Here is a 26,162-nt window from a genome sequence, read left to right on the forward strand (position 1 = left end):
TCAAAGTGTCTTTCTTCGGTCAGCCATTAACAACAAGAAGGCAGGCAAACAATAGCAGAAACTTCTATTCTTTCTGGGAGAGCTTTAATTAAATAAATGGCCTCAAGTAGCTTAATGGGACTAAGGCAGGGGGGAAAACCTTTCATCATAAAATGAATTAAATCTATAAATCTTGCTTATTCTCTCCCCCTGCATTTTTTTTTTATTTACTTCACAGTCACATTATTTCATTCTCTGCTGAAGTTTATGGCAACATTATATGATATCTCCTGGGCTTTCACAGTCTATCACCTTTTACAGCTCATTCTTAATGCCATGGGTCATAAAAGACAGAGTTCATCTCATTTTACAAAGGGGAAGAGGGAAAGAAGTCCTATGTAAAACCTCCAGTTGCAGAAGGGTGTTCACGTGCTGAAATATACAATTGTGAATAGGTCTACTGAGACTTGGTAGCAGCAACTCTGCCTGTTTTGAGGGGTGAGTGATTTCTACAGCATACCCCAAAGACCTGATTTCCCAAATCAAATCAGCAAAGCAGAAATACAGCAAATGCTGTGCTCCAGGGTGGGACCAAGGTGCAGCTGGAGCACATTTTCAGGTTTGGTGGGGCTGTCTCTGATCTTCCTATTTAGATGTAGTTAATCATTGCTATTCATTGATGTGTTTTCACAGGACCCTGTTAGAGACATATCACTTTTCACGACAGGTCTCAGAACAAAATGCTCCCTTCTTGTCCATCCCATTTTGGAGAAAATAAAATGAAGAAAGACAACTGTATGCACCAGCCAAAAGCATTGCAAGATTCTTCATTCAAATGAAAGAGGTCCTTCCGATGGCAAGTGGCGTTATAATTATAGACTAGAAAAGAGCAAGATCAGCAGCTGCTGCTGCTGCTGCTGCTTGCGTTTGTTCCCTGTGTAACTGACAGGACAGAGTACTTGGCAAAAACAGACTTCCAGAAGTGGAAAGACATTTTAACCCCTGTTCTTGTCAGTCCACTCCTCTTACTGCTCGGCACCAGCAACCCCTTGCTTCAGGTTAAGGGAAGAGCAAGGTGATTATTGCAGATCTGAAGGGGACTTGGTTTAGGACGTCTGAGAAAGAGGAAGGGTCCAGGATTTGCCTTCAGGCTTGGATTGCTGAATCAAAATAGCAGGTCAGTGGATACAGCATAAGCTTAATATGTTTTTATAGTTGGCTTAACTCAAATCTCTCTCACTCACTTTCTCTTCTATGCCGTAAACTAAAAAATAAGGTGAACAATGACAAGGGGTAGGTCTGCATAGAGGTACTATTTATTTATACATTCTGTAACAAGACTTTCAGTTAGGAAATACTGATGGCTCTTATTTTGTGCTGTGGTTTCCCTCTGAATCGTAATGCATCCTGAAATTTGCCAGGCAAAATTCCCATTTACAATTGAGTTCAATATTAATGGAGAGGATGCACTTATATTTTTATCTTTTTATGCCTAAAGTCTTCTGAAGATCTTAGCAAAAGTGGAGCAATATATAACTCACATTTCAGTCTGTGCTTGAGAAAGCTTCAGAAAGTAAATAAACACCAAGTAAAAGAAAAAAACATCACAGATACGAGTCAAGGTCTCTACAGGCATCAAATGGTCATAAACTTGCATTATGTCCTCAAAACTCACAAACCCATACCAGCAAAAAGTCTAGCCCTATATCTGCTGATGAATTTAAGGGCAACATGATAATTAGGAATGTTTTTCATTACATTGGTGCCTGTGGTATCTGATCTAATGTACTCTCCTTCTTCAGCCCTGGCCAAAAGAGTGCTCAGAGAGGAATGTGCTGGGAGGCATCATTATGCTTTGCTCTTCCTGTCTACCTCAGTTTTAGCTTTTTAATTTCCTGTGGCTATAAGTAATGTAGGAAGGACTCACTGCCAACATTCTGCATGTGAACCAAGGGCTTGGGACCACCGTGCAAGAGCCAAAACTTCCAGTTGCAAGGCCTGTACCTAAGTGGTTGTAGCTGCTCTCAGAGAAAAAAAAAACACAAATGCAGATTTAAATTTGTTTTTGCTGCACTGAGAAATCTTACCAGACAAACACATAGCTGTCTTTCATAGCTTTGTATAGTCTAAACTGTTCTGTAATCACCTAATCTGACCCAATGTTTATTTTAAGACATTGATTATTCAAAGTCCCCATATGAACCTAATGATAAATGTTAAGGAAAGCATTTGCTTAGCAGGAAGATAAAACAGAGTGTACCACAGGCAAGGAAAGGCAAGGAAACCAAGGCACCTAAGCCTAAAATTGCTGTAACAGTCCTACTTTTCTTTGCCCCATTTCAGAGGCAGAAAGAAAAAGCAGAGACATCCAGTATCTTCCAAGAGTTTCTATTCAGAGTCAAGAGCATTGAGTAAGGCGCTAAGAGATGTCTGGAGTGTGATTAAGTGAAGTATAGTTACTAGAATCAAGCAGACAAATTGCATTTAGTGGATAAAATTCTTCTCTCGGTCTATTGCATGGGGAAATATTCTTAATCCTGATTCGTATTATCACTACAGGTCTGTAATCTGTGGCCAAAGCCCATCCACAAGGCCTTGCAAGACAGGATTTGTTTCAGGTCTGTAGAGAAGGTAGACCCACTTTGTCCAGCTTAGCTACTGACCAGTTTCTGGCACTTTTCACTTTCTGATAGCTGGGAGGAACAAATCCTTCCTGAACCTCCAATGCAGAAATGGAGAGTCATGTTTTTGACACTAATGGCTGCCTTCCTGCAGAGCTGCAGATGCTGCAAAGGTGCTGCAAGCAATCTTTTTTCCTCTGTGACCCACAACAGAAGAGACCTCACAGAAAGTTTAACAGATGCCAAGATACCAGGGGAGACCAGCAGAACCCCTCAGCCCCTGTCTGTCTCATTTATGTGAATTCTTCCTGAAGGTCATCTTCTGTCCTACAATTTGCCCTCAGCTTAAAAATCCTAAACAAGAGGGTGACTATCCAATCCTCTGTTCTGATATTTGGCTGCCTCCACAGTTAGCAATTCATGTTCTGTTTCATCCTGCATTTATCCAACTTCACCCTCTCATTGTGTTGTGCTGAGGGTCTGTGTTCTTGCCTGGCTATGAGCCCTCCTGTTATCAGACATCTTTTCTATATCTGAGTCCCTACATTCAGTCATTCCCACTGGATATTTCCATTAAAAAGTGGATATTAATGGGGAGATAGAGACACACTTGTTGGTGATATGGCTTAAACATGCACTCCACAGCATCAGTGGGCAAGATCTAAAGGCTCCTACAGCAATTCCAGGAAACAGTATATTTTTAAATGTATTTTTTACCCCATTCCTCCGCTACAGTCCAGCCAGATTTCTTTCATTGTTTATAAAGCCCCACTTTTGCTAGAGAATGGACATCTGTGACTCCATTTTCTTAAGCATTGCATCCTGACCACAAGATTTTTAGCAGACAGGACTGCATTTCCATGCATGCCAGTCAGACAAGCTGGCGCTTGCATTGAACTTCTTGGACTACAACAATGACAGCAAAAAATTTCAAGGTCTGTGCCAAGGCTCAGGAGAAGAAAAACTATCATTTGGATTCTAAAGACAAAAACCAATGCTTCTTAAAACAAAAACAAAACCACCAGAAAAAGTAATCTTCAGGCACATGCTGGCAAATATTGAGCAGACATTCTGCAGAGGAAAAGAGACAGCCTGTCAGCAATACAAGGCTTCTGGTGTCTTTTCCCTGTTGATTCCCTTTGTGCCTAAAATAAAAACTGGAAGTTTTACAGGTGTCTTTTAAAGGCTTACTCTATGCTCTGTATCAGATACACAGCCAAGAAGCACAAAATACTTGCATCTATTTACTAGGAATTCAGATTTTTCTTCCCCCCCCCAATAAATTTGCTACAGTGGCATCACAAAAATATAGGCAAGAATCATATTTGTGATACATAGTGACTTTCTTGAGATTTTGTTCTTGTCTTAATTACTCTCTTTCTTGTATGCTGTATAAAACTGCTTTCATTCACATTTGGAGCTAGGATTTGTTTTATAAGTGTATGAAAGTTCCTGTAGCATCTCCCTGCACTGGGTAAGCAGGTACCAAACCCAGCAAGAAGTATTTACCTGTGTATTTTCAGTTGTACTTTAATTACACCGTGTCTCACACTACCTACCTGAGCAACCCTATGGCTTGTTTTGCATGGCCATGCAATGCTGAAGTATTGATGAGTAAGTCTGGTCTCAAGGAAAGAAATAAAAGCATTTCCCAGCTGATCTCAGCTGCTGTCGTAACTGTTAATGAAAGAAGCAGTCTCCAAATCTCATTTGGTTTTTCAATGATTATAATTACCACAGCCAGCTAAAAATACTGGCTGGGGATGTACATGCATTTGTGGAATTTAGCTATACTTCTCTTACCAAGAAGCTGAAAAGTTTTGAAGAAAATGTCAAACAAATTTGTTTCCTATTCTTTTCCCACACTACAGTGGAGCAAACTGTGAGTAAGCAGAGACTTCAGAGGTGTAACATGTCCCTGCTACTGCCACCCAGAAAGGAGGCCACATTCATTGCTAACTGCTGAGTTTGGGTGGTTACTGACGTAAAGCCCAAATACAGCCTTGCATCAGTCAATCTGCAGGTCTCAACAGGGCTTGTAACTGCACGATTTTATTTTTCCCTCTCTTTCTATATATATATATATGTGAATACAAACACCATGTATTTATGTACACATACTATTATATATTTAAATTTACAAGTATATCCATGTATCTATCTATACAAGGGTACATTCAGGTTAGGATACACTGTCTAAACTGTTGTTGGTGTCCTGCTTCTCTTCTACTGTTTCTAGGCCCAGCTTACCACGACGATGACAGTCACTTATTCCAGCAAAGTAGCAAATGCCACTTTCTTTGGATTTCACAGATTACTCCTAAGGTGGAAAGGCAGCATCTACAAATTGCTGTACAGAGAATTTATTGTTTTTGCTACTCTTTACACAGCGATAAGTGTATTATACAGGTACACTCTTTCCAATTCACATCTCATTAAATGTTATGCTGAAGTTTCAGACTTCCTAGTGTTAGGCTGATGAATGATGGGGGGAGGTTACTATTTAGTTATTGTCTTTTCCTTGGACATTTTCTAATGTGCTTACCTTTCCATGTTTCCTGTAAGGTGCCAGAGAAAGTATATAGTGTCAATACTGTTTATCATATTCAGTTGATTGTACTTTTAGCCTAGCACTGAGCAAACGCCCTACTGAAGTTAGACTGAATAAAAACTCAGCGCTAGCCTAGGCTATACAGCTTTTGTCATTCTGACATTGAGCTGTCAGTCGTGAGTGTGCCTCCCTGCTTTTGATCATAGGTATAGACCTTTTGCTCTCCCTGCAGAACCCTGTCTTTGGTTGCCTGGTGGGAATTTAACAACATTGAGAGGTAATAATTTTAAAGTGAACTTATATAGCCAGGAAAAACAAAGTTTTGCTTCAAGCTAGGAAGGCGTGCAGCCTTGATTTTTGAGCTTGCAAAGAACCAAGGAAAATTGCGTGGAAGCCAGATGTGGTTATTATCTGTGTGTCACCCAGCACCTGGGAGGAACATGTTAGAAGAAGAATTGCTATTTTCCACCAAGGTGTGAATTAAACAACATATGACAGATGCAATGCATCAGTTGGTACAGTGAAACTTTTAATTGATGAAGTACATTACATAGAAGTATCAAAATTATGGTTCCGTTCTTACCATGACCTCTAATTAGATCTCTGCCTTTTACTGGAAGCAAGGAGAAAATGAGCTTCAGTTTTTCTCTGATTAATCACTATTTTTTATTCAGTAATCTATACCTGTAAACAAAGAAGGAAAATTATAGAATTAAGATGTAAAGGAACACCAAAGTCTCACTATTATTTAAATTAATCTTTCTTTTATTGAAATGTCAGGCAATTGAAGACCATGGTAAATACACTGCAGAAAGCTTTCTATATGTTCTCCAGTTTTTATTGCACAATTGTAAAACCCACCAAATATTTGTTGTATGTTCCTGTTATAAGAAATCAAAAAATAACTGTAATACATATACAAACAGAATTATACTGAAGCTTGTTGTATTTAATCAGATGTCTTTTCCCAAGGGCAGAAGCTACTGCCATGGTCCACTTGCTATCATTGGGTGAATATTTTCCTGATTGCAAAATAAATACAGTTGTATTTTAATCTTGTAGAAAAGGAAAATTTCATGGGAATAAGAATAAAAAACCTGTTGCAACAAAGTAACATTTTCAAATCAGAGGAATTTGACTGGTAACTTTTTGCAATCCAAGTAGATCTAAGCATTTCCATTATGTACCCCTCTAAAAATGGAGAGTAAGTTCTATTTGCAGACTTAGAGCTTGCTGCCATCTTTGGTATGTATGGGACAGCAAACTGATTCTCCAGACGTATTGATCCAATTAGTAGTGCCAGTCAAATTAGTCCTGAGAAAACTACAAAGACCAGGGAATAATACTGTTGTTTCCTCCAGCTTCTTTTATACCTGCCAAAAGTGTTTAGACCTTTACCTTTAAGAATTTTCTTTAAGGCATTAGCCAAAGTTGCTCCCCAATGCACATATCTGGTTATTTATATGTGTTTGCCCTTAGTAGATAGTGCCAGAATATTATGGAAGGACAGATACATTTTATTTTTGCTGCAGATTTTTTCTTACAGGTAGCCAAAAACGGTTCTTTGAAAAATTATCAATTTACTGTGACAAATATGCTGAACAAATCCCAGTAACTTTTGTGCTTGGTAAGTACCAGTTAAAAGTGAAATTATTCTCCAACTCTGTTCAGGCATTTTGTGAATGTTGGTGCATGGAAGCATTTCAAAGCTGACAGGCATGTGAGAGGCTAGAGATTCACAATAATCATCCACTTCCAGGTCTCTTCAAGTTCAAGTTGCTTTTGTCATAGCAACATTTATGCTCATGTTCTTAATACACTAACAGAAAAGGTTTCCATATATCTAGATCTAGATCATGCCCACTAACACTGATATCTTGTAACTGATCTTCCAATGAACTAGATCTACCCTAGGTTTTACTACAGAAGAGGAAATTTGGAAATTTGTGGGTATGAGATACTCAGCTGGAATGTACTGTTACATTGCAATGTCCATTAAATAATTAGTATTTATTGTATCCTGGGTTTTGACATGGTTTATTGCATTTATTCTGGGAAAGGTAGCAGCTTAGTGATATGAACAACGCTCTGCAACCTGAAATTAAAATAACTGAAACCCTGATAGTCAATGGACTTTTTTTCTTTCTAACCCTCAGGTTTCTATGTTACTTTGGTGGTGAATCGCTGGTGGAATCAGTTTGTGAACTTGCCATGGCCAGATCGTCTGATGTTGCTCATCTCCAGCTGTGTCCAGGGCAGAGATGAGTATGGGCGCTTGTTAAGGAGGACTCTCATGCGTTATGTGAATTTAACATCTCTGCTGATCTTTCGCTCTGTCAGCACAGCTGTGTACAAAAGGTTCCCCACCATGGACCATGTGGTAGGAGCAGGTACTGTGCTTTGCTTCTTCAAAATTGCTTTCCTTTCCCTCAGAGGCAAGGCTCAGGGAGGAAAGGAGCCAGCCTCATTTTTCCTTTCCTGTGGCCCCATGTGAGCCTCATACCAACCCACGTCAAAGCAATCACCTTTTTATTAGTAACTTAAATGGCATAACCTTAAGAGTGCATCTTTAATGTTCTTAAAGTCTTTAGCAACACTATAGAAGTCAAACAAGTTTGACACACTTATGTGAATCTGCTTTCAGACCCCATGGAGGCAATAGGCCTCCCCCAAACACTCGACACAGCTTTATCTTGATTTTTATTTAAGCAGACTGCATTTTAAATACATTGCACATTTTAAGTGTTGTGATTTACTAAAAAAATCCCTCAGCCCCAAGGGTTTTTTCTTTCTAATGAAAAACTTGCCTTAAACTTAGTTTTTCAAGGATAAATATACTAAGTATTAAACATGTCTTTATTTTCTGTTTCTTTCAATAACATAGTGAGTGTAATGATGATGAGGAGCATTCAATCATGTCACTCTTTGACTGCCTTTCAAGGACTGACTGCTCAGAATTTAAAGGCAAAGTGTGGCACTGTGCCTTCTGACTGGCATGGTCAGTGTCAGAGGTAGAACAGCAAAGCAAAGATATGGGGATGTGTTCCAAATAGAAGTCATGTTTTCTACTGAATGTCTTGAATTTCTTAAAATTATTCCTTTGGCAGAGATTAGTAAGCAAAGTTGTAGCTAGTTAAAATATGCAGTGTGTATATACATATACAGATTTCAAATATGTGTGAGAAGCTTTGGATATTAAAAAAAAAAAAAAAGCCAGGCTTACTGAAATAAAACCCCAAACCATTATGTTGGATACATTGAATTTTAAAGCTCTTTTCCTTGTGCTGTGCAACAAAACTGTTTACCTGAGCCTGTGAGAGGTCAAGGAAGCTTCTGTCACTCTCCCCAGCAATCTGCTTCCACTACGCACTGGAAAATTACAACATTTCCAGGCAGCTAATCCAGCTCTGCCTCCCTATTGCTAGAGACAATCTGTTCCAAAGAGACAGAATGTCACAGCATTGTACCAAAATTGTAGACCAGAAAGCAAGTTTTGATTGTTGGGTTTTTTAACAGTGAAAAATCTACTATAAACTGTGTATGTAAATATAGATAATATAGTCAGCTCTGGACTTCAGTACTTATTTTGTGGGTTTTAATGCATATTGTGCTGCAGAATTTTTATTGATGCAGTACCGAGCATTTCAGGGTATATTTTGCTCCTATTAACATCCAGTGACTTAAACAATACTCTGCAATAATCCCCTCCCTAGCTCCCTGTGGCATTGCATATCAGACTGCATGCCAGGGAGGCATTTAATATGAATGTGAACAGCACAGTCATCACTGAAACAACTTATGACAATTTTGCATTTTGCTGTCACACTGAGAACAGCCATGACGTAACTATTGCTAATGCACCTCTTTTTTCAGCAAATTAACTGCTTAAATTCATAGATTTTAAATTCGAGAACAGGGCCACAATAATCTAGTCTGGCTCATCCATAACACAAGGCACAAAAGCTCGCTAGCAGCATCCTTTATCATGCTGCAATTTCTGACTGAGCTGTAATACCTTCTAGGAATATAATCAGCCCAGATTTAAAATTCAGATGGATATACTGGAGACTACACTGCATCCTAGGAGAACAGACATTCACAACAGTAAACTTGCTGTTGAAGAGTGACATCTTATTCTCAGTCTGAACTTGCACATCTTGTTATTTTCTGTTCACTGGATTCTGTAATAGGTTTGGGGGTTTCTTTTTTTAATTAGAAGGAAATGTACTTTTTCCCTCAATAGTTACCTGTTAGCAGACTGCATAAAGGCTTGAATGAAACTCAGGAGCTTCACCAACTGTAGTCTCTCCATATAGGATACAGTCAAGAGTGGCTGGACCTTCCTCCTGACTCTTTTTCATCTTTTAACACGCTTTATGGAACTGGAGACAGCAGATCCATGGAGATTCACTCCTTTATGATGCTGACTGCTGGGGCACACATGCTTTTAAGTGTCAAATGCCTAGCAGCTGTCCTGAGCACAGCAACTCTGTTGGCTGCAAGGTGCAAGAGGGAAGCTGGATGCTCAAGAACACAACTGTTAAAAAGCAGAGTAATGGGTGAGCAGCTGAGCAGAGAGCCCCCCAAAAGAGCTGATGGGAAACACTGAAGAGAAACATGAGGTGTGAGCTCAGCAACATGAATACCTATGGATGGCTGTAAACTGCAGTCACAAATCCTCCACTGGAACGAAGCACCTGAATTAACCCTTTCCCACATAACACAGAAGCAGAAAATGAGGTTTTTATCTACTTGATCCTGTTCCTTCTTCTCTAACCACTAGTATTAAAAATACTTAATGTGAATAACCTGAATCAGTCTTGTCTCAATCTATTGAGTTTTGACAGAAGAACTGAATACTCTTTGAATCACTTAAGGAAGGGCATGTGTGATTTTTTTCAGAGCCAGGCTTGTGTTCTCATCAATAACTTTCCTGTAAGATCTCTTTGGCTGACACTGTTCACATTAGTGTCCTTTGATTATTTATTGATCGTACTCCATGTCACTCTTCTGATATTTTCACGAGGATTCAATGCTCTGTCATTACTTAGACCATCCTTTTCAAGATTTTGGCACAATATTTAACAAATATTCCCCATTTTCTGGAGCTGCTCCAGTCTTCCAGTGCTTGTCAAAACCAGCATTGCTGTTTATATGGTTTCTTGGTTAATTCTTTGAATACTCCTAAATAAAAACATCGTGACCATATTTAGAAACTATGTAATTTTAAGAACTGAATTTGGATATTCTCCCCTATATTGGATGGAATATAAAGTGTTTCTTTACCACTGCAATAACAGTGAGCTGTTCTGAACTGTATGCCAGCAGTAAGAGCAATCCAGAATTAGTATTTTCTGCAATAAGAGTACTAGGCATTATTAATATTCATCAAATATTTAATCAATGTTAACACAAATATTTCAATGCCACTTTGAACTTTATAATTTAAAAAAACCAGACTTTGTTGAGCTTTCTGAACAGAAGGTGCCCTGTTTCAGTGGAAAGCAGAATTGATCCTTGCTGTTCTTTGTGACCCCTTCAGGCTGTATCTTTCCAGAGCCTCCAGTGACTTGCATCCAGTGTTTACTCCAGAGTCAATTTTTTGTTTTTCTGTCTGTTTCAGCCTGACAGAAGCGTCTTTTCCTGTCCTGTAATAAGCAGGCTGGCTGGACAGAAACTAAAGGCAGCCTGAAAGACTTTTAGGAGGCAGGAGTCATGACAAGCAGGTCAATTTGTCTGGTTGCCTAGTATTTCTGTGAAGTTGATTATGAGAGGTGGCTGCAAAATGCCCAGGGAACTTTTAAAAACTTTATCTTATTCTGTTCTGAAATTCTATGATACTGCACGAGTACTGTGTCTTGCTGCTGAACATTTCCTCTTCCACAGTGTTTTCTGTCCTGTCCTTGCCTTCCTTCTCAGTAGTTGCAGTATTTCATACCTCCTGTGTAGGCTTGTTTCAACTGTACAATAGTGACATTTTTCTCAACAACAGAATATTTAAAATCCCTGTGGTTAGCAAATCTCCTTTAATTTAATTCACATTTCCATGCAACACAACTGAGTTTCTATGTATTTATTTGTTTGCTGTGTCATGTATCTTTAGCAATGTTAGCCATATTCTTAGTTACTAGTTGGAGTCTACAGTCAATTCTCTTACTGAATTTTCAGCATTCAAACTTGTAACTGGTTGGCTGAGCCTCCTATTTTGGGGCTGTCATGTTACTAAGTTTGTCTTATTTCAGAGCTAATGTCAACAAAATAAACTTTATAGCCACCCTGATAGATGTCACACACCTGAGCAAAAACTGAGATCCTCCAAACTTGACAATTGCTCCAATATCAGAAAATTCAAGATTTGGACAAAGGAAAATGTGAATTTTCTGAGATTGTTTTTGTCAAAGCCTGGGTGGAAGGAAGACAGCAGAGCAGAGCTTTCTTCCCCAAGGGGGTAGAGGTGTTGCTCCAAAAGCCAGCTGCTCCCTTGCCAGTCCCAGGCAGAGACTGGCTCTGGTGCAGGATTTGTCACACTCAGCCCTGGCTCCCCAGTTATGTGACCTTGGACTTGCTTGCAGCAGGGGGAAGCAGGGCTTCACGAGGCAGGGGAACTCTTCAGGAAACCTAATAGCTTCCCAGCACCCCAGCAAGGCAAATTGCCAGGCAGAGAGCAGCTTGCAGCCCCACAGCATGTCACCTGGCCCAGTGTCCCCTTAGCAGCGGGATTTCTGTGCACAATTCCCTCTTCATCTCTTTGCATGCCTTCATAACCCCAAATAAAGCATCAAACAATCTGTCAGGGAAGTATTTCACTGGCAGAAGGCACACACTCTATTGGGCTCTGTTTCGTGCATGCACTTGTATCCTCTGTTGCTTGCTCACTGCTTTGCAGATATAACAAAAAATAATCAGAATCAGGTCATATAACTGCCCTTATATGTCAAAATGCTTCTGAAAGCCATCATCGGTGAAAACTGTTTCAGTTTTGACTGATACAGCCAGTTCCTTATTTTTCTGAAAGTAGAATATGAAACTAGAGAGTAATTTGTACAATTCATAGTATTTTATGTACCTACCATAGATCAGCAGTTAGATATGAGAACACAGTAATAGGAAATTATTGCCTATATCGGTAAAGAGGAATTTAGCGCAGGTAATTAATGCAAAAAGAAGTTCTTGCAAGCAAGATTCGTCCTGGATTTTTATTTTTTTTTTAATTTTTGTTTGTTTGTTTGTTTCAAAGAGGAGATTACTAGTTAGAATTATAAGTTGTGTTTAGCAGAGTTCTATGCAAATATTACATAAACAGATAGAAACATATTCCAAATTTATAGTATCAGTAGTACTGAAAGCACAGAATAAATGAAGGATGTTTTGGTGTTTTGGTAAACAGGTTTTATGACAAGACATGAAAGAAAACTTTTTGATGACCTTAAGTCTCCTCACCTGAAATACTGGGTCCCATTTGTCTGGTTTGGAAATTTGGCATCAAAGGCACGAAAAGAGGGAAGAATTCGAGACAGTGTGGATCTGCAGACACTGATGAATGTAAGTAGAAAAAGAAAATCTACAAAAAACTAATCTGAAATTGCTATGTTGCTTTTGACTTACAAAATTGGTTTGATTTAGTATGCACAGATCTCCTGTGTCATCTAAATGACCCTACTCAGGATTTATCCCACTTTTTTTTGTGTAACAATGTACACTTAAACACACACAGCAGCATTCACTGGGATTCTTTGTAATATGACTAAGAAGGAATTGAAAGAAGCAAAAAATTGATGAGTAAAACATTATTGTAACATCAATCGAAATTCATACTTGTTCCATTGCTAAAAATATGAGAAAAGAGAATAATTTGGCATTTTGAAGATTTTTATTATCAGCTTTAGAGAAGATAATCTCTCTGAATATTTCATTAAGTGGTAAAATATCCTTTTTATGATACAATATATTCTCTTTCATGTATCACTACACTGTTAATAAGATAGAAACAGAAGATGAATTGTGAAGATATACAAAGTACACTAAGCACTTCAACTCCATAAACCAAGTCAACATTCAAACGGGGTACTGGGTACCATTATACTCTCAATTTATATATACTATACTTTCTTTTCTCCCTGTCCTTTTATATGTGTAAAAATGAACTGCAACAAAATATTTATCATTCAGAACTGTACCCCATGCAATTTTATTTTGTTATGGCTTCTTGCTGGTTGGTTTTGGTTGTTTTTTTTCCTCTTTTAGGAGATGAATAAGTACCGGTCATGGTGTAGCCTTTTGTTTGGTTATGACTGGGTTGGAATTCCACTGGTCTATACCCAGGTACTGAGCTATTATCCGGTAGAAAATTCAAAACACAATTTCCGTAAAAGGGGGGTTGGTACCAAATATTCATGGTATAAAACATTCATAGTCCCAACCAGAGTCTCTTGAGATATTGAGCACTGGTTCACTCGCACATGATCATGGAGGCCTGGCTAACTACTTAAGGCATATTTAATGCAAAGATGTTTTGAAGATCTTGCATAATTTGGAAGAGGGGAGGGAAGCAGTGAAATTTTTTTCTCTTTCCTAAGTGTTCTTCCTGGCCATAAATTTTCCTGTGGCCTCTGTATTTGCAATACCTCCTACAGATTTAAAAATTATATGGCAAAAGGCAGACAAAGGCCATTGGGTGTGGGTTGCCTTGTGCAAAAGATTGTATTAGTTCATTATTTCAATGAAGTTCTGTTCTTTGCAGGTTGTTACTCTCGCAGTCTATACCTTTTTCTTTGCCTGCCTGATAGGGCGTCAATTTTTGGATACTGACCAAGGATATCAGGGACATGACTTAGATATTTACATTCCAATCTTCACACTGCTGCAGTTCTTTTTCTACGCAGGATGGCTCAAGGTAAATTGGCTTTCTGGCCAGGTGATGGGGGAACCCTCCCTGGGGGGCTGGTCAAGGTGTCAGATCTGAGACACACATGTAAAATCACCAGTGAATACTGAAGTTAGACCAGAGTGAATTCAGCCTGAAGTGTTCTGTGGTCATATAGAAATATCATGCAGTACATTTTTAATTCCACCTGACAGACCATATGGTAAGAAGTGGTTGTGAATCTGAAAGAACCCATTTTAGCAGCCACAAGTCCCCAAGGGCATATTACTTTCGCAAGGCCTCAGGACTTGAACTATAAAGTGACAGAAAAGAGATTAAAAAAATCCTTCCTCCCACTCCATTCTCCAATGGGGAGCTATGGCTGAAGACCTGGCATCAGGTGAAAGGGACTGAATGATACTTTCTTATGATCAAAGCTGGTAGTATCTGCTGTTAACTTCATCAGATGCAGGCAATTAAAGGTCCCCAGTTCCAGAGGGCTGTGAAAGAGTGACAGACAATATTGGCTAGAACTCCACTGCATAAAAATATTCATTAAAAAGAAGAGTAATAGAGGAACTGGATGCTGCCAAGCAGCCTGTTGATGACTCCTGGTCTAACGTATCACAATCAATCTGATAGCTGAGTAATTAAGCCACATATCTCAAGGTGGTTCTCTCCTCTGCAATAGACTAATTGGAAAAAAGTTTCTTTGGGGTCCATGTACATTAGATTTCCTTTTGTGCTTATTAATCATGGTGGAAACATAGAGCTAACTTTTGTGCTAGAATATAAATTGAACAAAGTTGGCCAGGTTTAGAGACACCTTCCCACAGCCAGCTCCAAAGGACAGGGTAGAGAAGGCAGCACAGTGAGCTGGCAGATTGTGAGGAAAAGTGCATGCAGGACAAGCTCCTCTAGTGCTGTGACCTAGGAAATGAGGGGGAAAAGGATTTTGCTGCATAGGGACCAGCCTGGATGGGAGCAGGAGAGAGGGAAAGGGAGGCTGGTATGGTGAAGGTAGCAACTTCTCCTGGAGAAAAGTGAGGTTTTATTTCTAGTCAGTATCTTCCAGTTATGCTAAAGGGTTAATAACTGCAAGCTGTTCCTCTTGACCATGCTACTGGTGCTTGTGAGGGGAAATGGGTTTTCCTTCTTCAGCACCCAAGGTTGTTTATAGCTTCTCTTCCAGTTAGGCTCAGAGCTTCTAGCTAGCTCCTGGCTGTGGCAGGTATGAGATGCCATTGTAAGTGAAAAATCTTCTGCATAAGGAAATGAAAGGGAGGAGAAGAAGCTTTTAAAAGTTAATTTAATATCAGCAGTGTTTCCTCAGACTAGAGGTTCATCCAAACCTCCAGTGCCCCACGTCAGGATATTTTTGTCTTGAAGGTTACAGCCGGTTTCCTGCCGAGCGTGTTGGACTTTGGCTGCCAGGCAGTAAAAAGGGCCCTGAAGTATTGACTTCCAGTAACTTGGCAATTCCTCAGAAATAATGGGTAAACTGAGCTCATTCTTTGGCCTCAAGCCTAATCTGTTATACCTATAATACAGGGCCAAAGTTTCCCATTACATGAGACTCTTCTAAACCCCCTTTTTCATTACAGGGACAGATGAACTGTCCAAATACAGAGTTTAGTTTTCCAGCACTACATTCCTTTCTGGAGAATAAAGTCATGTCTCACATGCCAGTACCAGGTCAGCCAAAGAAAAGCCACCACCACTGTCTGCTCTGTCCCAGACCTCACTTTTTTAAGCTCATGTGATAGGTTTTATCGTGGATTTTTGGGTGGTGATCAAAGTTGATCCATGTCTTCCCTGGAGAGCCACAACACAGACTGTGTTCTGGTTCCTCCCTATTGCAGCACTTTCATAGCTGTACCCAAAATTTAATACCATGTCAAGGAGTGTGAGCAGAGGTGACCCCTGTCTCCTTTCATTGCTCCCACCTTAGAGGTGTTTTTGTAGTGCTAATCTACTCAGCAGTTCTTTTGTCGTGTGCCAACGCTGCCCTGGGAAGTGGTGGCCTTGGAGAGTCAGCAAGTGCTTATCCACAGGTACAGCCTAGAGGCACGTAGGAAAAATATCCAGGGAGCAACTGCCTTACAGCTATAAGTTATTTAGATCATATCTGTCCATAGTGAGTTTAATGAGCAGGACTGTTTAATCATACAGTTGCTTTACCCATACACATATTAAACCAAGTACCTTACTGCTGCTCCTGTGCATGGCTATAGTGACCACAAAGAATGCTTGGAAAGGTGTTATCAAGAATGTGTTTAGCTTCGAAACCAGGGCTTGAAAAGATAAACAGAAGGAGAAAAGAATGGTGGGGAGAGGGTATTTAATGTTTGTACCAAGAAACTAGGAAATAGAGAAGCAGTCTGAATTTCCTAAAATTTTTTAAACATTTTTCTATTTAATCTTTTTTTACCTCCATCAGCAGCTATGTCAATAGCTTACTCTTCCCCACAATGTGCTTTAGTGATTATGGGGGTGGTGGGGGCAGTCTCTGGGGATTTTTTCACTGGCTATAGGGAGCCAGAGAGGGTTCCCTTTCCAGAGTAGTTCCAGACTAAGGTACCTCACTACAAATGTGCCTGAGCTCCCTGTCTGACTGTGTCCTCCACAGGATGAGCTTCTGCCCTGCCTGTTTTAACCATTTCAAGTACAGAAACCCAAGCCAGCAGGTTGAATGAAAGAACAGACTCAGATTCTGTCTCTGGGATTTGGCTAGCATGATGCACAGAGTTGACTTGAGTCAAGTTTTTTTTGTAGCATGCTCTTCCTCAAAAGCCTTGGAAGGTTGCCATTGGGGTTAATGCTGATAAAGAAGCAGAGGCTAAGGTGGAGAGATGAGCTCTACTCCCTCCAGTAGACTCCAGCTGCAAGGCTTGGGAATACTGACCCCATGCAGACAACAGTGCAATAATATAGAGCCTCTAGCTGCTAAGCCATTCATTTCAATGAGCCAAAGACAGCAGTAAGGAAAGGTAATGACTATTGGATGTGACAATTACCTTGGCCCTGACATGTCTCAGCTCCCAGTAGGCCAGGGCTGGCAATGATGATTGACAGCACCATGAGGCACAGAGATATGAATCTATAGTGAAAGCAAGCTGTTCCTTCGCTAGGCTGGCAGAACCATCACACAGGAGCTCAAGCTATGATTGCAAGTGACAGGCAGGGAGAGACAGAAAAATCCAATCCTAATTCCTCTGCAGCAGCAATCCTGACATGGCATGCCAGCCTTTCTTCACTGTCTTGTTTTCTTTCCAGGTCGCTGAACAACTCATTAATCCATTTGGAGAAGATGATGATGATTTTGAAACTAACTGGTGCATCGATAGAAATTTACAGGTTGCTGTTGCTACTTCTACTTCCAGCTTTTCTCTACCATAGGTTATCATTACATCTAATACTATGTCTTATACTGAGGAATAAATCAGGGCAACAAGTGCCAGCAAAACATATCCTTTCCCTGAAGGATTACCTGTGGCTATGATCCACAGAACTTGTTTTCACAGGCTAATTCGTTTTGATTTTGTTATTTGGCATTTACAATGCCTGACTAACCATGCAAACAGCTGACCTTAAATTATAAGACCCCTCTGTTCCTGGAAAAACATGTAATGTAGGTCAATCCTGCAAAATCCAAAAGTCGTTCCCACATAGATAAGAACATATTTTGTTAATCTGAATGTCTCAAGATTAAAATACTGCATATGAACCACCCTTTAAAAAGAAAGGTAGCAAAAATAGTAAAAAGACCAAGCAGGACCCTGAACTAATAAGCAGGCCAGTACCATGATTCACATTCAGATGCTGTCACCCAGGGCAGTATCTGTGGTCAGCACAGGAGCCAGTGTCCCCAGCCACAGGGGCTATGAGATGACAAAGGGTACAGTTTTATTCCAGTTACCCCAAAGAGCCCTGGCTGTTGTGCTGTCAAGGAGAGCAGAGACGTGAGGAAGTCCCACAGCACCCACAGCTCCCCTTGCATAGAACCAGGCACAGAGCTGGCTGAGGTGCTGTCAGACTCTGCTCCAGCAAAGCAGAGCCCAGGAGTTAGGGAGAGCAAGGGCCAAATAAACCACCAAATTAAGCAAAGTAACCAGACACAGGTATGTGCAAGAATGGGAAAACACTTCACACTGACAAAGATGCTCTCTGGCTTAGCGGGATACTCATGCTACTGTGCCTTAGAACCTGTTGTGTAAAATTTATTAGAGGGATGTTCACATACTTGATTTGGAATGTCTTAAAATGTCAGTAAAGCCTATCAGAATGATTCTTGACCTCTGGACATTTTAAGGAGCACGTGTGTAGTACTTTACACAGACTTTCTGTAGCACATGAAGGATCACATTTAACTCATTATACATGTGGGAAGGACTTCAACCTGGGGCAAATATCTTTGCAGTACAGAAGATTCAAGTTATGATAAAATTTGTGCTTTCATGAGTCTAGGCAGATATAGGGGTTTTATTTTATGATACTGAGTCTCCTCCTAATGCCCAGGCCATCATACACTAACGTTAAAGGGTTTCTGAAAGAAATGTTGATCCAGAGAGTATAAAGTAGACTATTTCATATACTCCACTATGTTGAAAGTGACATGATTTATGCAAAAAAAATTTAAGGTTTCACTTCTTGCGGTGGATGAGATGCATATGAATTTGCCAAGGATGGAAAAAGATATTTACTGGAATGATACCTCTGCCCGGCCACCCTACACAAAAGCAGCTGCTGATTACTGCATTCCTTCATTTCTTGGATCGACTATTGAGATGGGGTGAGTGGCACTAAGGGTCCTTAATGCCATCAGAAAGATCAGCACCCCGAGAGTCTGCAGTGACTGGCAGACAGTCAGTGCAGGGATACGGGCTCTGATGGTACTGCAAGCAGAGAAAATGGAAATGGGAAAATAGGAGGGAGTGGACAGGCTGGTGTTGGTGGGAGGATGTCTGCAGTGGTCCATGTGCTCATCCAAGCTGTGCACGAATATCTTAAATTGTATAATCATTAAACAGAGCATGTTTGCAGGGAGGGTGTGCTGATAGTCTCTGAGCACAGGGTGATACCTGAGAACAGACTGACTTTTCTTAATAATATTTGCTTTGCTACATTTTCTTCATGCATCCCCAATTAGCAAAACAGCTATTCCTTTGTTCATTTAGTTAGCAGACAAAAGTTGAAATCAGTCCAGATGTCTGTGAAGAACAACAAGAAATCATCTTAAATGTTGTATGACTTTTCATTGACAAATAATCTTGGCATGGAAGTAGAAATGGTCAGATTTTGTGAAGGTATGAAGAGGATTTATTTGCAGAGATCAACAAAGAACAATGGTTACAAAGAATAGAGGGTGTGGGATAGTCCCCCTGTTGTCAGGATCTGTATGAGAAACCAGTGACAGGCCAGTTAGCTTAGAAGCTGTTAGTTTAAATACTTGTGACATGCTGTAATATAGACAGGTCAACAAGTGTAAATACCATCAAGCTTGAAAAAATACCAGACAAGCAGGTGTTCACATCTGAAAACCTTTTTCAAATCTTTACAGAAGCCATTTTTCTAACTTTAAAAATTATCTCAGGATATTTATAATTTTCCCATCATTTCCCACCTTTATCAAAATAAAATGTCTTCAATTTTTTGTTTCATTTGGCCTCAAAATTGTGTTTTTTTCATTTTTGTTCCTCTTATTTTTTTCATTCTTGCATGCATTCTACTACAAAGGACAATGGTTTATATGAGCTCTTTTTATCGCACACACCCTTTTCAGAAGTTATTTCCTTCTGGAAATAACTATAAAATGGCAAAAAGAAAAGTAAAGAAGAGAGTAAAAAAAGTAAAGAAGAAAAATTAATAGAATGTAATTTATTTTAAGATAATTTCTAGGGGGGAAAGGTGGCAAAGAAGAAACATCATTAAGTCTGCAAACAATTTTTTAATAAGAAGTACTTCACACAAAAAATGGAGAAAGGAGTGAATGAAAAGTTGCCTTGGATAGCTCCTGTGGAATGCAAACAGCTCTGATGTGTTTACTTTTTATTAATTATCTTCTCATCTGAACCATTTCTCTGGTTATATCTCCAAAAATAATGGATAGTTCTTACGCAAACTTAAAAACAAGCTCTAAAAATTCTTCCAAGTCCAAAGCAAATATATAAAACTTCAGCCCAAATGCAAAGTCTTCTCCAGTCACCTCAAGCTAACATCTGGAACAGGCTGCCCAAAGAGGTGGTGTATGTCCCATTTCTGTAAACATTAAGGTCAGGTTGGATGGGGCAATGAGCAGCCTGATCTAGTTGAAGATGTCCCTGTTCATGGCAGGGAGGTTGCATTAGATGCCTCTAAAGGTCTCTTTCAACATAAACTATTCTATCATCTTCGCAAATGCTGGATGAAGTTCCTTTGTCCCTCCAGTACTGTTGCCTGCCTCTGCTCCTTGCCTCAGATTTGGCCAAAGCCCCTTTGCCGTTCTTGTCCTTAGGACAGGTAACTGGGCTGGTTTGGCTTGTCCAGACTGCACTGAGCCAGTGATGTGTACTGAATTCACTGGCACGTGCAGCAATAGTTGCTCTCATGAAGCACCAAGGCTGTGCAGAAGAAGAGTACCAGGTACAGGTGAGACCTTCAGACACACTGTCATGCCCAAGAAGTAATTGAGATTTGGCCATCTGAGTAATTTCAACATTTTTTGAAACTGTTGTACTCTGTTTCCAGCTGTAGCTTTTTCACTGTTGCTATTTTTGCCTGAAGGATTCTCCTGAAAAAGTAACTACAGCACTGAGTAGGGTTCCTTTCTCTCCTTTCCCTCACAAGCATAGCACAAACCTAGCACAAACCTAGCACAAGCCTAACCATGTGGAGTTGCCTCAGAAGGCTGCAGCTCAAGTATGAAATGAGGGTGCCAGATTCCTGTCTGGATGCCTTTCCTGGCACCCTCATCCTTTTCTTCCTTCTCTTTAGGGACACACTAGGGCCTTGGTTCCTGTGTCTTGGCTCCTGTGTCAGAGACAGAGGGATAAATGTGCATAGAGACCCAATGCTTCCTATATTTAAGTGACATCTACTACCTGGCTTTATTTGGCAGGCTGGCTGATACTGAATTCCTCTATGGGGAAGAGTGGCCTTGGGAAGAGGAGAAACACCAGAGACAGTATTCAGTTTTGAGAAGAGTCAAGAGGTTTCTCAGCGTCCATGAGGGTCCTTCATACCCAACTCACCACCGCTACAGTCGGCAGACGAGTGAGAATTCGGTGTTTTTCCCAGCAGATGAAAAGGGGCACATCAGACGGCTGCAGGAAATGCACACAAGAGGGAGGCACTCTACCGCAAGCTTCAAGAAGAAATATGAAGGAGTTACAAGAAGTAACAAACTTCATGGTAGCCGGGAGCTAGGACCCATAACAGAAACCTCAAGGAATGAGGCACAGTTTGGTGACAGTGACACTTCATCTGAGACAACCAGGCCAGTGCCCGAGGTCATCGTTTCTGAAGCCCAGGAGATTGAACCTGATTTGCTGGACAAGCCAGACCTGCCAACAGAGCGCTCTGCAAGCATGCCAGAAGAGAAGCTCCAAAGGATCCTAGCTGAGGCAAATGTGGCTCTTCTGAACAAACACTTTTTCTCCCCAGAAATGACTCCATACCTCTCAAGTTCAGAGGTGCATCAGTCACTTCCTAGTGTGATAGGAGAGCATAAACACGAGCCTCAGGTTAGTAACATAGCTGGTCTCATAACAGACCATGAGAGAAACCTTCAGCGATGGAGTTTACCAAGCTTCCATAGTCCTAGTACAGCATCAAATGCTGATGCTGCACCACCTTCAACAGATTCTAGCACAACTTCACAGCAAAGGACATTGAGTGATGGAAAAAATGCTACTTCTGCTTCTGCTCCACAAACATTTGAGATGCAGGACTTATGGGAAAACCTGGACAGTAAAGAAACAGCCATAGTAGAATTTTCTAATGAGGAGAGTGAAAGAAAACTTTGACCATTCTTCCTCTGGGTTTGACTGAACTTCTTGTCTTATCTTGAACGTGGTTCTCACACAAATTCGCTGAAAGTCCAGAAGGGCAGACTCGATACTCAGACAAGTCATGAGCAAGATCCAAGAGAGGATTTGGGCACCTATATAGGAGGCATTGTGATGCCATACTTTAAGCCACTTGGTCACTGGCTTGAGATCTGTGACCCTGTGGGAAATATATTTACAGGGAGAGCTGGGAGCCTCAGGATGTATATGGCGGTGAGCTGTGTAGACATAACTAGAGGAAACACTAAGGTTATCAAAAGTATGGGTATGGTTCTGTCCACTTTGAATATACACTGAACTCTGCTGCCTTTGTCTGCTCCACCAGCTTGAGGTCTGTGTCATCCCTGTAAGATCTAACAAGTTTAGGGTTCTACTCAACTAGCTCAAAGGCAAGACGTGGGCTTAATTCCTTTCTCACCCTGGAGAAAACCAGCCCACCATCTCTCACTGCCTGAAGGAACATTTGAAAAATCAGGCCCCTCATTTGTGTAGGACAGTATTCTGCCCCACTCCTGATGAAGCTATGCCACTAAAGAGTAGAAAAAAATAAAAGAATTAAATGTTTCATTTCATTTTTAAAAATGGAAGGTGCAAAACACCTGACGAGCTGTGCATGGGATGACTGAGCCTTGGAGCACATATGTGACATACCCAGTGACACTTTATTGTAAAATGAGGCTCCCAGATGGCCTCCCTAGCAATGACAGGGCTGCAGCACTCTCTCAAGAGGTGATGGAGTTGCAAGTGCAACTAAGCTTAGTGCTCCACTCTTGTGGAGATCTTCAGCTGGAAGTGCACAGGCTATAGTCATCCCAGGCAGACACCAAAGGGGCCCATGACTCCTACCAAAACTGTTCTCCAGTTCCTAAACCTCTCCCCCATTCCCATGCTTCCCAGATGTACCACACACATTCTTGATTAACCCAAACCTGAGACAGCATTAGGTGGCTCCTGCTACTCCAGGGATGACCAAGCCACCTCCCTAAACCTGCTGATAGTGACCTGACCTTTCAGCTGTCACTCCTGCAAGAAGTCTCAAAGTAGGCCAGGAAAGCAGCCACAGCTCCTTGGGTTTAGCTCTGACCCATGTTAAATTAATTAAACGTGCAGTCTGGAGCATGTTGCCAGCATTCTCCACTCTGTGAGTATCCAAGTAGAAGACAGACAAGGGAGAGACAAGGTAGCTCAGGGACTGAAAAAACAGAGAAAGGGGGGGACTGAAAGTTAAGAGTCTGCAATAACCAGCAAAAGCAGCATGGACTGCATGGACAGCAAGTCCACCCAGCTCTCTTGCTCAGAAGGTTGCGCTTCAAAAAACAAATCAGCCTCTCTGCCATGGTCACTGGAAACACCAGTGGCTCCTGGGAGTCTTTAGCACTCCCTGATCCTGGGAAGGGAATGAACAGACCTGCCTGTTTCTGCTCCTTTGGCCAACAACTTAAGTGAGGAGCCCTTCTAGCTGGTACCACATACAGCAGGACTCTGTCTCATCTGGGTAGGCTTTGAACAAAAATCAGTTGCCCTCCCCACTTGTACTTCTTCCAGCTTTATTTCAGTCTGGAAAATAGCTCCTGCTGCTGTATATTAGGCACAGTCTGAGCAGAGCCATGCTCTCAAATCCTCCAAAGACACTAGACAACAGCACATGTATCCCATCAGTTTAGGAAGCAGAGGACACATGGCCCAAGGAAGCACTGTTTAAACTCATATTATGGGAATTCCTGATATGCAGGGAAGCCAAGCACAGATTTGTCAGACACCTATGGAAGGACTTCTTCACACCATGAGAAGAGGTGACACTGGTGTCTGACAACAGCTTATTGAAATTTGATCACAGTTCAGAGTCAGGTGCTCTGGTGCAACCTCACCCTTGCCACTCCACAAGTCTTCAGGCAATTCAGATTGCTATATTCAGGTTTGACCAACAAAATGAGAAACTCTGGAGTGAAATCATACAGAAATGAACAATGCCTTGGCCTAGCAGTCCAATTTTCTGAATGGCCTTATGCAACTTCTGGAAGCGTTCCCTTTTTCCTCCTGATTCCCTCTTTCTTCTTGTAGCTGAAGCCACATTTTGCAATTCAATGTTTCTCAATCTAATTGCATCTGCAATTGTCAAGGAACTTAACTTACCAATGAGCTTAACTTACATAAAGGGCTAATTTTAAGTATAAACAATATATTTTAAGGACAGCCAGATAGCTCCAGTCACACAGCTGGGAGCAAAGTAAAAGTAACAGCTGCTCTCCTCTATAGGACTTTAGTTAAAGTCAGGAGAGCAACACAAGTTTCTGGGGAGTTTGTCCGTACTCCTCCCAGCTGTGCATGTATAGGAAGGGTTTTCAGCAGCTGTGAAGGAAGCCTGGCCCTTTATCTAGCCCTCTCTTCACAGTAGACAAGCTTGAGGAGTGTGCTTTCCACTGTAAGGGAAATCAAGACACAAATTAAAGATATCTCAAGTGTCCACCACAAATCTGCACTGAGAGTACAGTTCCACCACACCTCCTCCCTCTAACCCTTCACACAGCTTCCACCAGGGCTTAAGGTATTGGACCAAAGTGCTCTTTGTCCCTAACCCAGACATCAGCTTGTTTCATCCCAGCACTGTTAAGTGGGAAAAGCTTTCCCAGCTTCTCATCATCCAGCTCTGCTCATCTTCTTCTCAGGTTGGCCGCTGCCTAGGAAGCACAGTGCTGCTTTCCATCAGGACATTATACATCTAATCAGCAATGATTTTGCTACCTCTCCCACTCACTCTGCCAGCACTCCCTCGCCCTGCAACTGTGTTCATTACTTGATGGAGGCTAAGGGTGGCCACGCAGCAGCCATTAAGTAGGCAAGAGCTTCAGTTAAGCTGCACAGAGGTGTCTATTACACATGTAGATACATGCTAAATTAGGAATTACAGCTCTGAAGTCACAGTGAAGTGTGAAGTCACACAGTGCCACCTGTAATACACAACCAGCATTTCATACAGTGGGCCAGCTCCAGGTTAGCTATAGCATTCTGTTCATTGCTTCTGAAGAAGCTAGTGCTGGGATAAACTACCAGAAAAATTTCCTCTCCTCATTTAGTCTTATCTCACTTTGGCAAACATCAGTGTACTCTGATTTGTATTAAACTATCATTTGGGATTATGTGCTCTCTTAGGCACTTCTCTCAGTAAACTATTTGCTTTGGCATGGTAAATGGAGTATTTTACCAAACCAAACAATCTACAATTCATGTTCACAGGTATAAGCAATGTTGAATTATTGCATGAATAAAGGCACTTTGAGAAACACCATCATCCTGGTTATACTGAACTCTCAAGAAGCTCTTCTGGCAAGGCCTTGACCTATCATGCAAATCAACTTGATGTCTACCAGGAACAGCAATGCACTTGCAGAATCTGGCCAAGTTGGACAAGGATAGAACAGGTCCAAGATAGACAAGTAGGTCAGAGCAGCAGTTTGCTCCCATCAGATGGTGTTAATCTTGCACAAGATCAGAGATATCAGAACAAAGAGAGGGCAACACGTTCCACCTGTTTCTAAGATGTGTTCACACTCTGCGCTGGAATTCATAGAGGCAAGATGTCAGTGCTGGGACTGACTGGTTGGGGGGACATGTCCCAACACCCTTAAAATCTTCTGCTGTAAATAACAGATCTCTAACTCTGCTTGCAAACTCATATTTGAGAAACAGATACATATTTTATATATAATGAAAATGTACCAGAGTGTTAGGTATGATGCATAGAAAACAAAAATACCATGCTGCTGTTAAATGAGGGATGGGGCTTTATAGATGTTTGTTTGTCTTGGTTCATGACCAAACAGATGACATTTTCTAGACAAATCAGTTAGCTCATGGTCAATCCGTCCTTCAAGAGTGGCATGATCAAGGCAAGGCTGGCCTGAAATACACAGTAACTTCACACAGCTCAGACTTGTCTGCAGAAAGAGACAGCTGGCAGCAGAGCCTCCTTTGCTAGAGGCTGAGAGCCTGGATGCCAAATGTGTAACACAATGTGGCTGCAAATAGAGAGTCATGAAAACAGGCACCAGAGAGAGATTATTTCATACTGAAAGTCAAGATCAGTATTTCAGAGATACCTACAG

At 41.0% G+C, this 26,162-nt stretch overlaps 1 protein-coding gene across 2 annotated transcripts; it reads left to right on the forward strand.

The window, feature by feature from the left end:
* Positions 1-995: 995 nt before the first annotated feature.
* Positions 996-25,345, forward strand: LOC131573745 (bestrophin-3-like). Of its 2 annotated transcripts, XM_058827970.1 has the most exons (10): positions 996-1,156; positions 4,840-5,009; positions 6,684-6,778; positions 7,308-7,541; positions 12,539-12,693; positions 13,396-13,473; positions 13,892-14,044; positions 17,291-17,371; positions 18,655-18,806; positions 21,111-25,345. In XM_058827970.1, exons 2-10 carry the CDS (start codon positions 4,858-4,860, stop codon positions 22,015-22,017), a joined length of 2,007 nt encoding a protein of 668 aa, XP_058683953.1. In that variant the 5' UTR covers positions 996-1,156; positions 4,840-4,857; the 3' UTR covers positions 22,018-25,345. The 2 variants fall into 2 exon arrangements, with proteins under 2 accessions (XP_058683953.1, XP_058683954.1); XM_058827971.1 differs by lacking the exon at positions 4,840-5,009.
* The last annotated feature ends 817 nt before the right edge of the window (positions 25,346-26,162 follow it).

This window comes from Poecile atricapillus, chromosome Z (genome assembly GCF_030490865.1).
Source record: "Poecile atricapillus isolate bPoeAtr1 chromosome Z, bPoeAtr1.hap1, whole genome shotgun sequence".
NCBI lineage: Eukaryota > Metazoa > Chordata > Aves > Passeriformes > Paridae > Poecile > Poecile atricapillus.

Excerpts from the sequence above, each read along its gene's own strand:
- LOC131573745 (XM_058827970.1), top strand. The coding sequence starts at position 4,858 with ATGACAGTCACTTATTCCAGCAAAGTAGCAAATGCCACTTTCTTTGGA. Across the intron at positions 7,542-12,538 it reads GGACCATGTGGTAGGAGCAG|GTTTTATGACAAGACATGAA; the intron begins GTACTGTGCTTT and ends TTTGGTAAACAG. Across the intron at positions 12,694-13,395 it reads ATCTGCAGACACTGATGAAT|GAGATGAATAAGTACCGGTC; the intron begins GTAAGTAGAAAA and ends TTCCTCTTTTAG.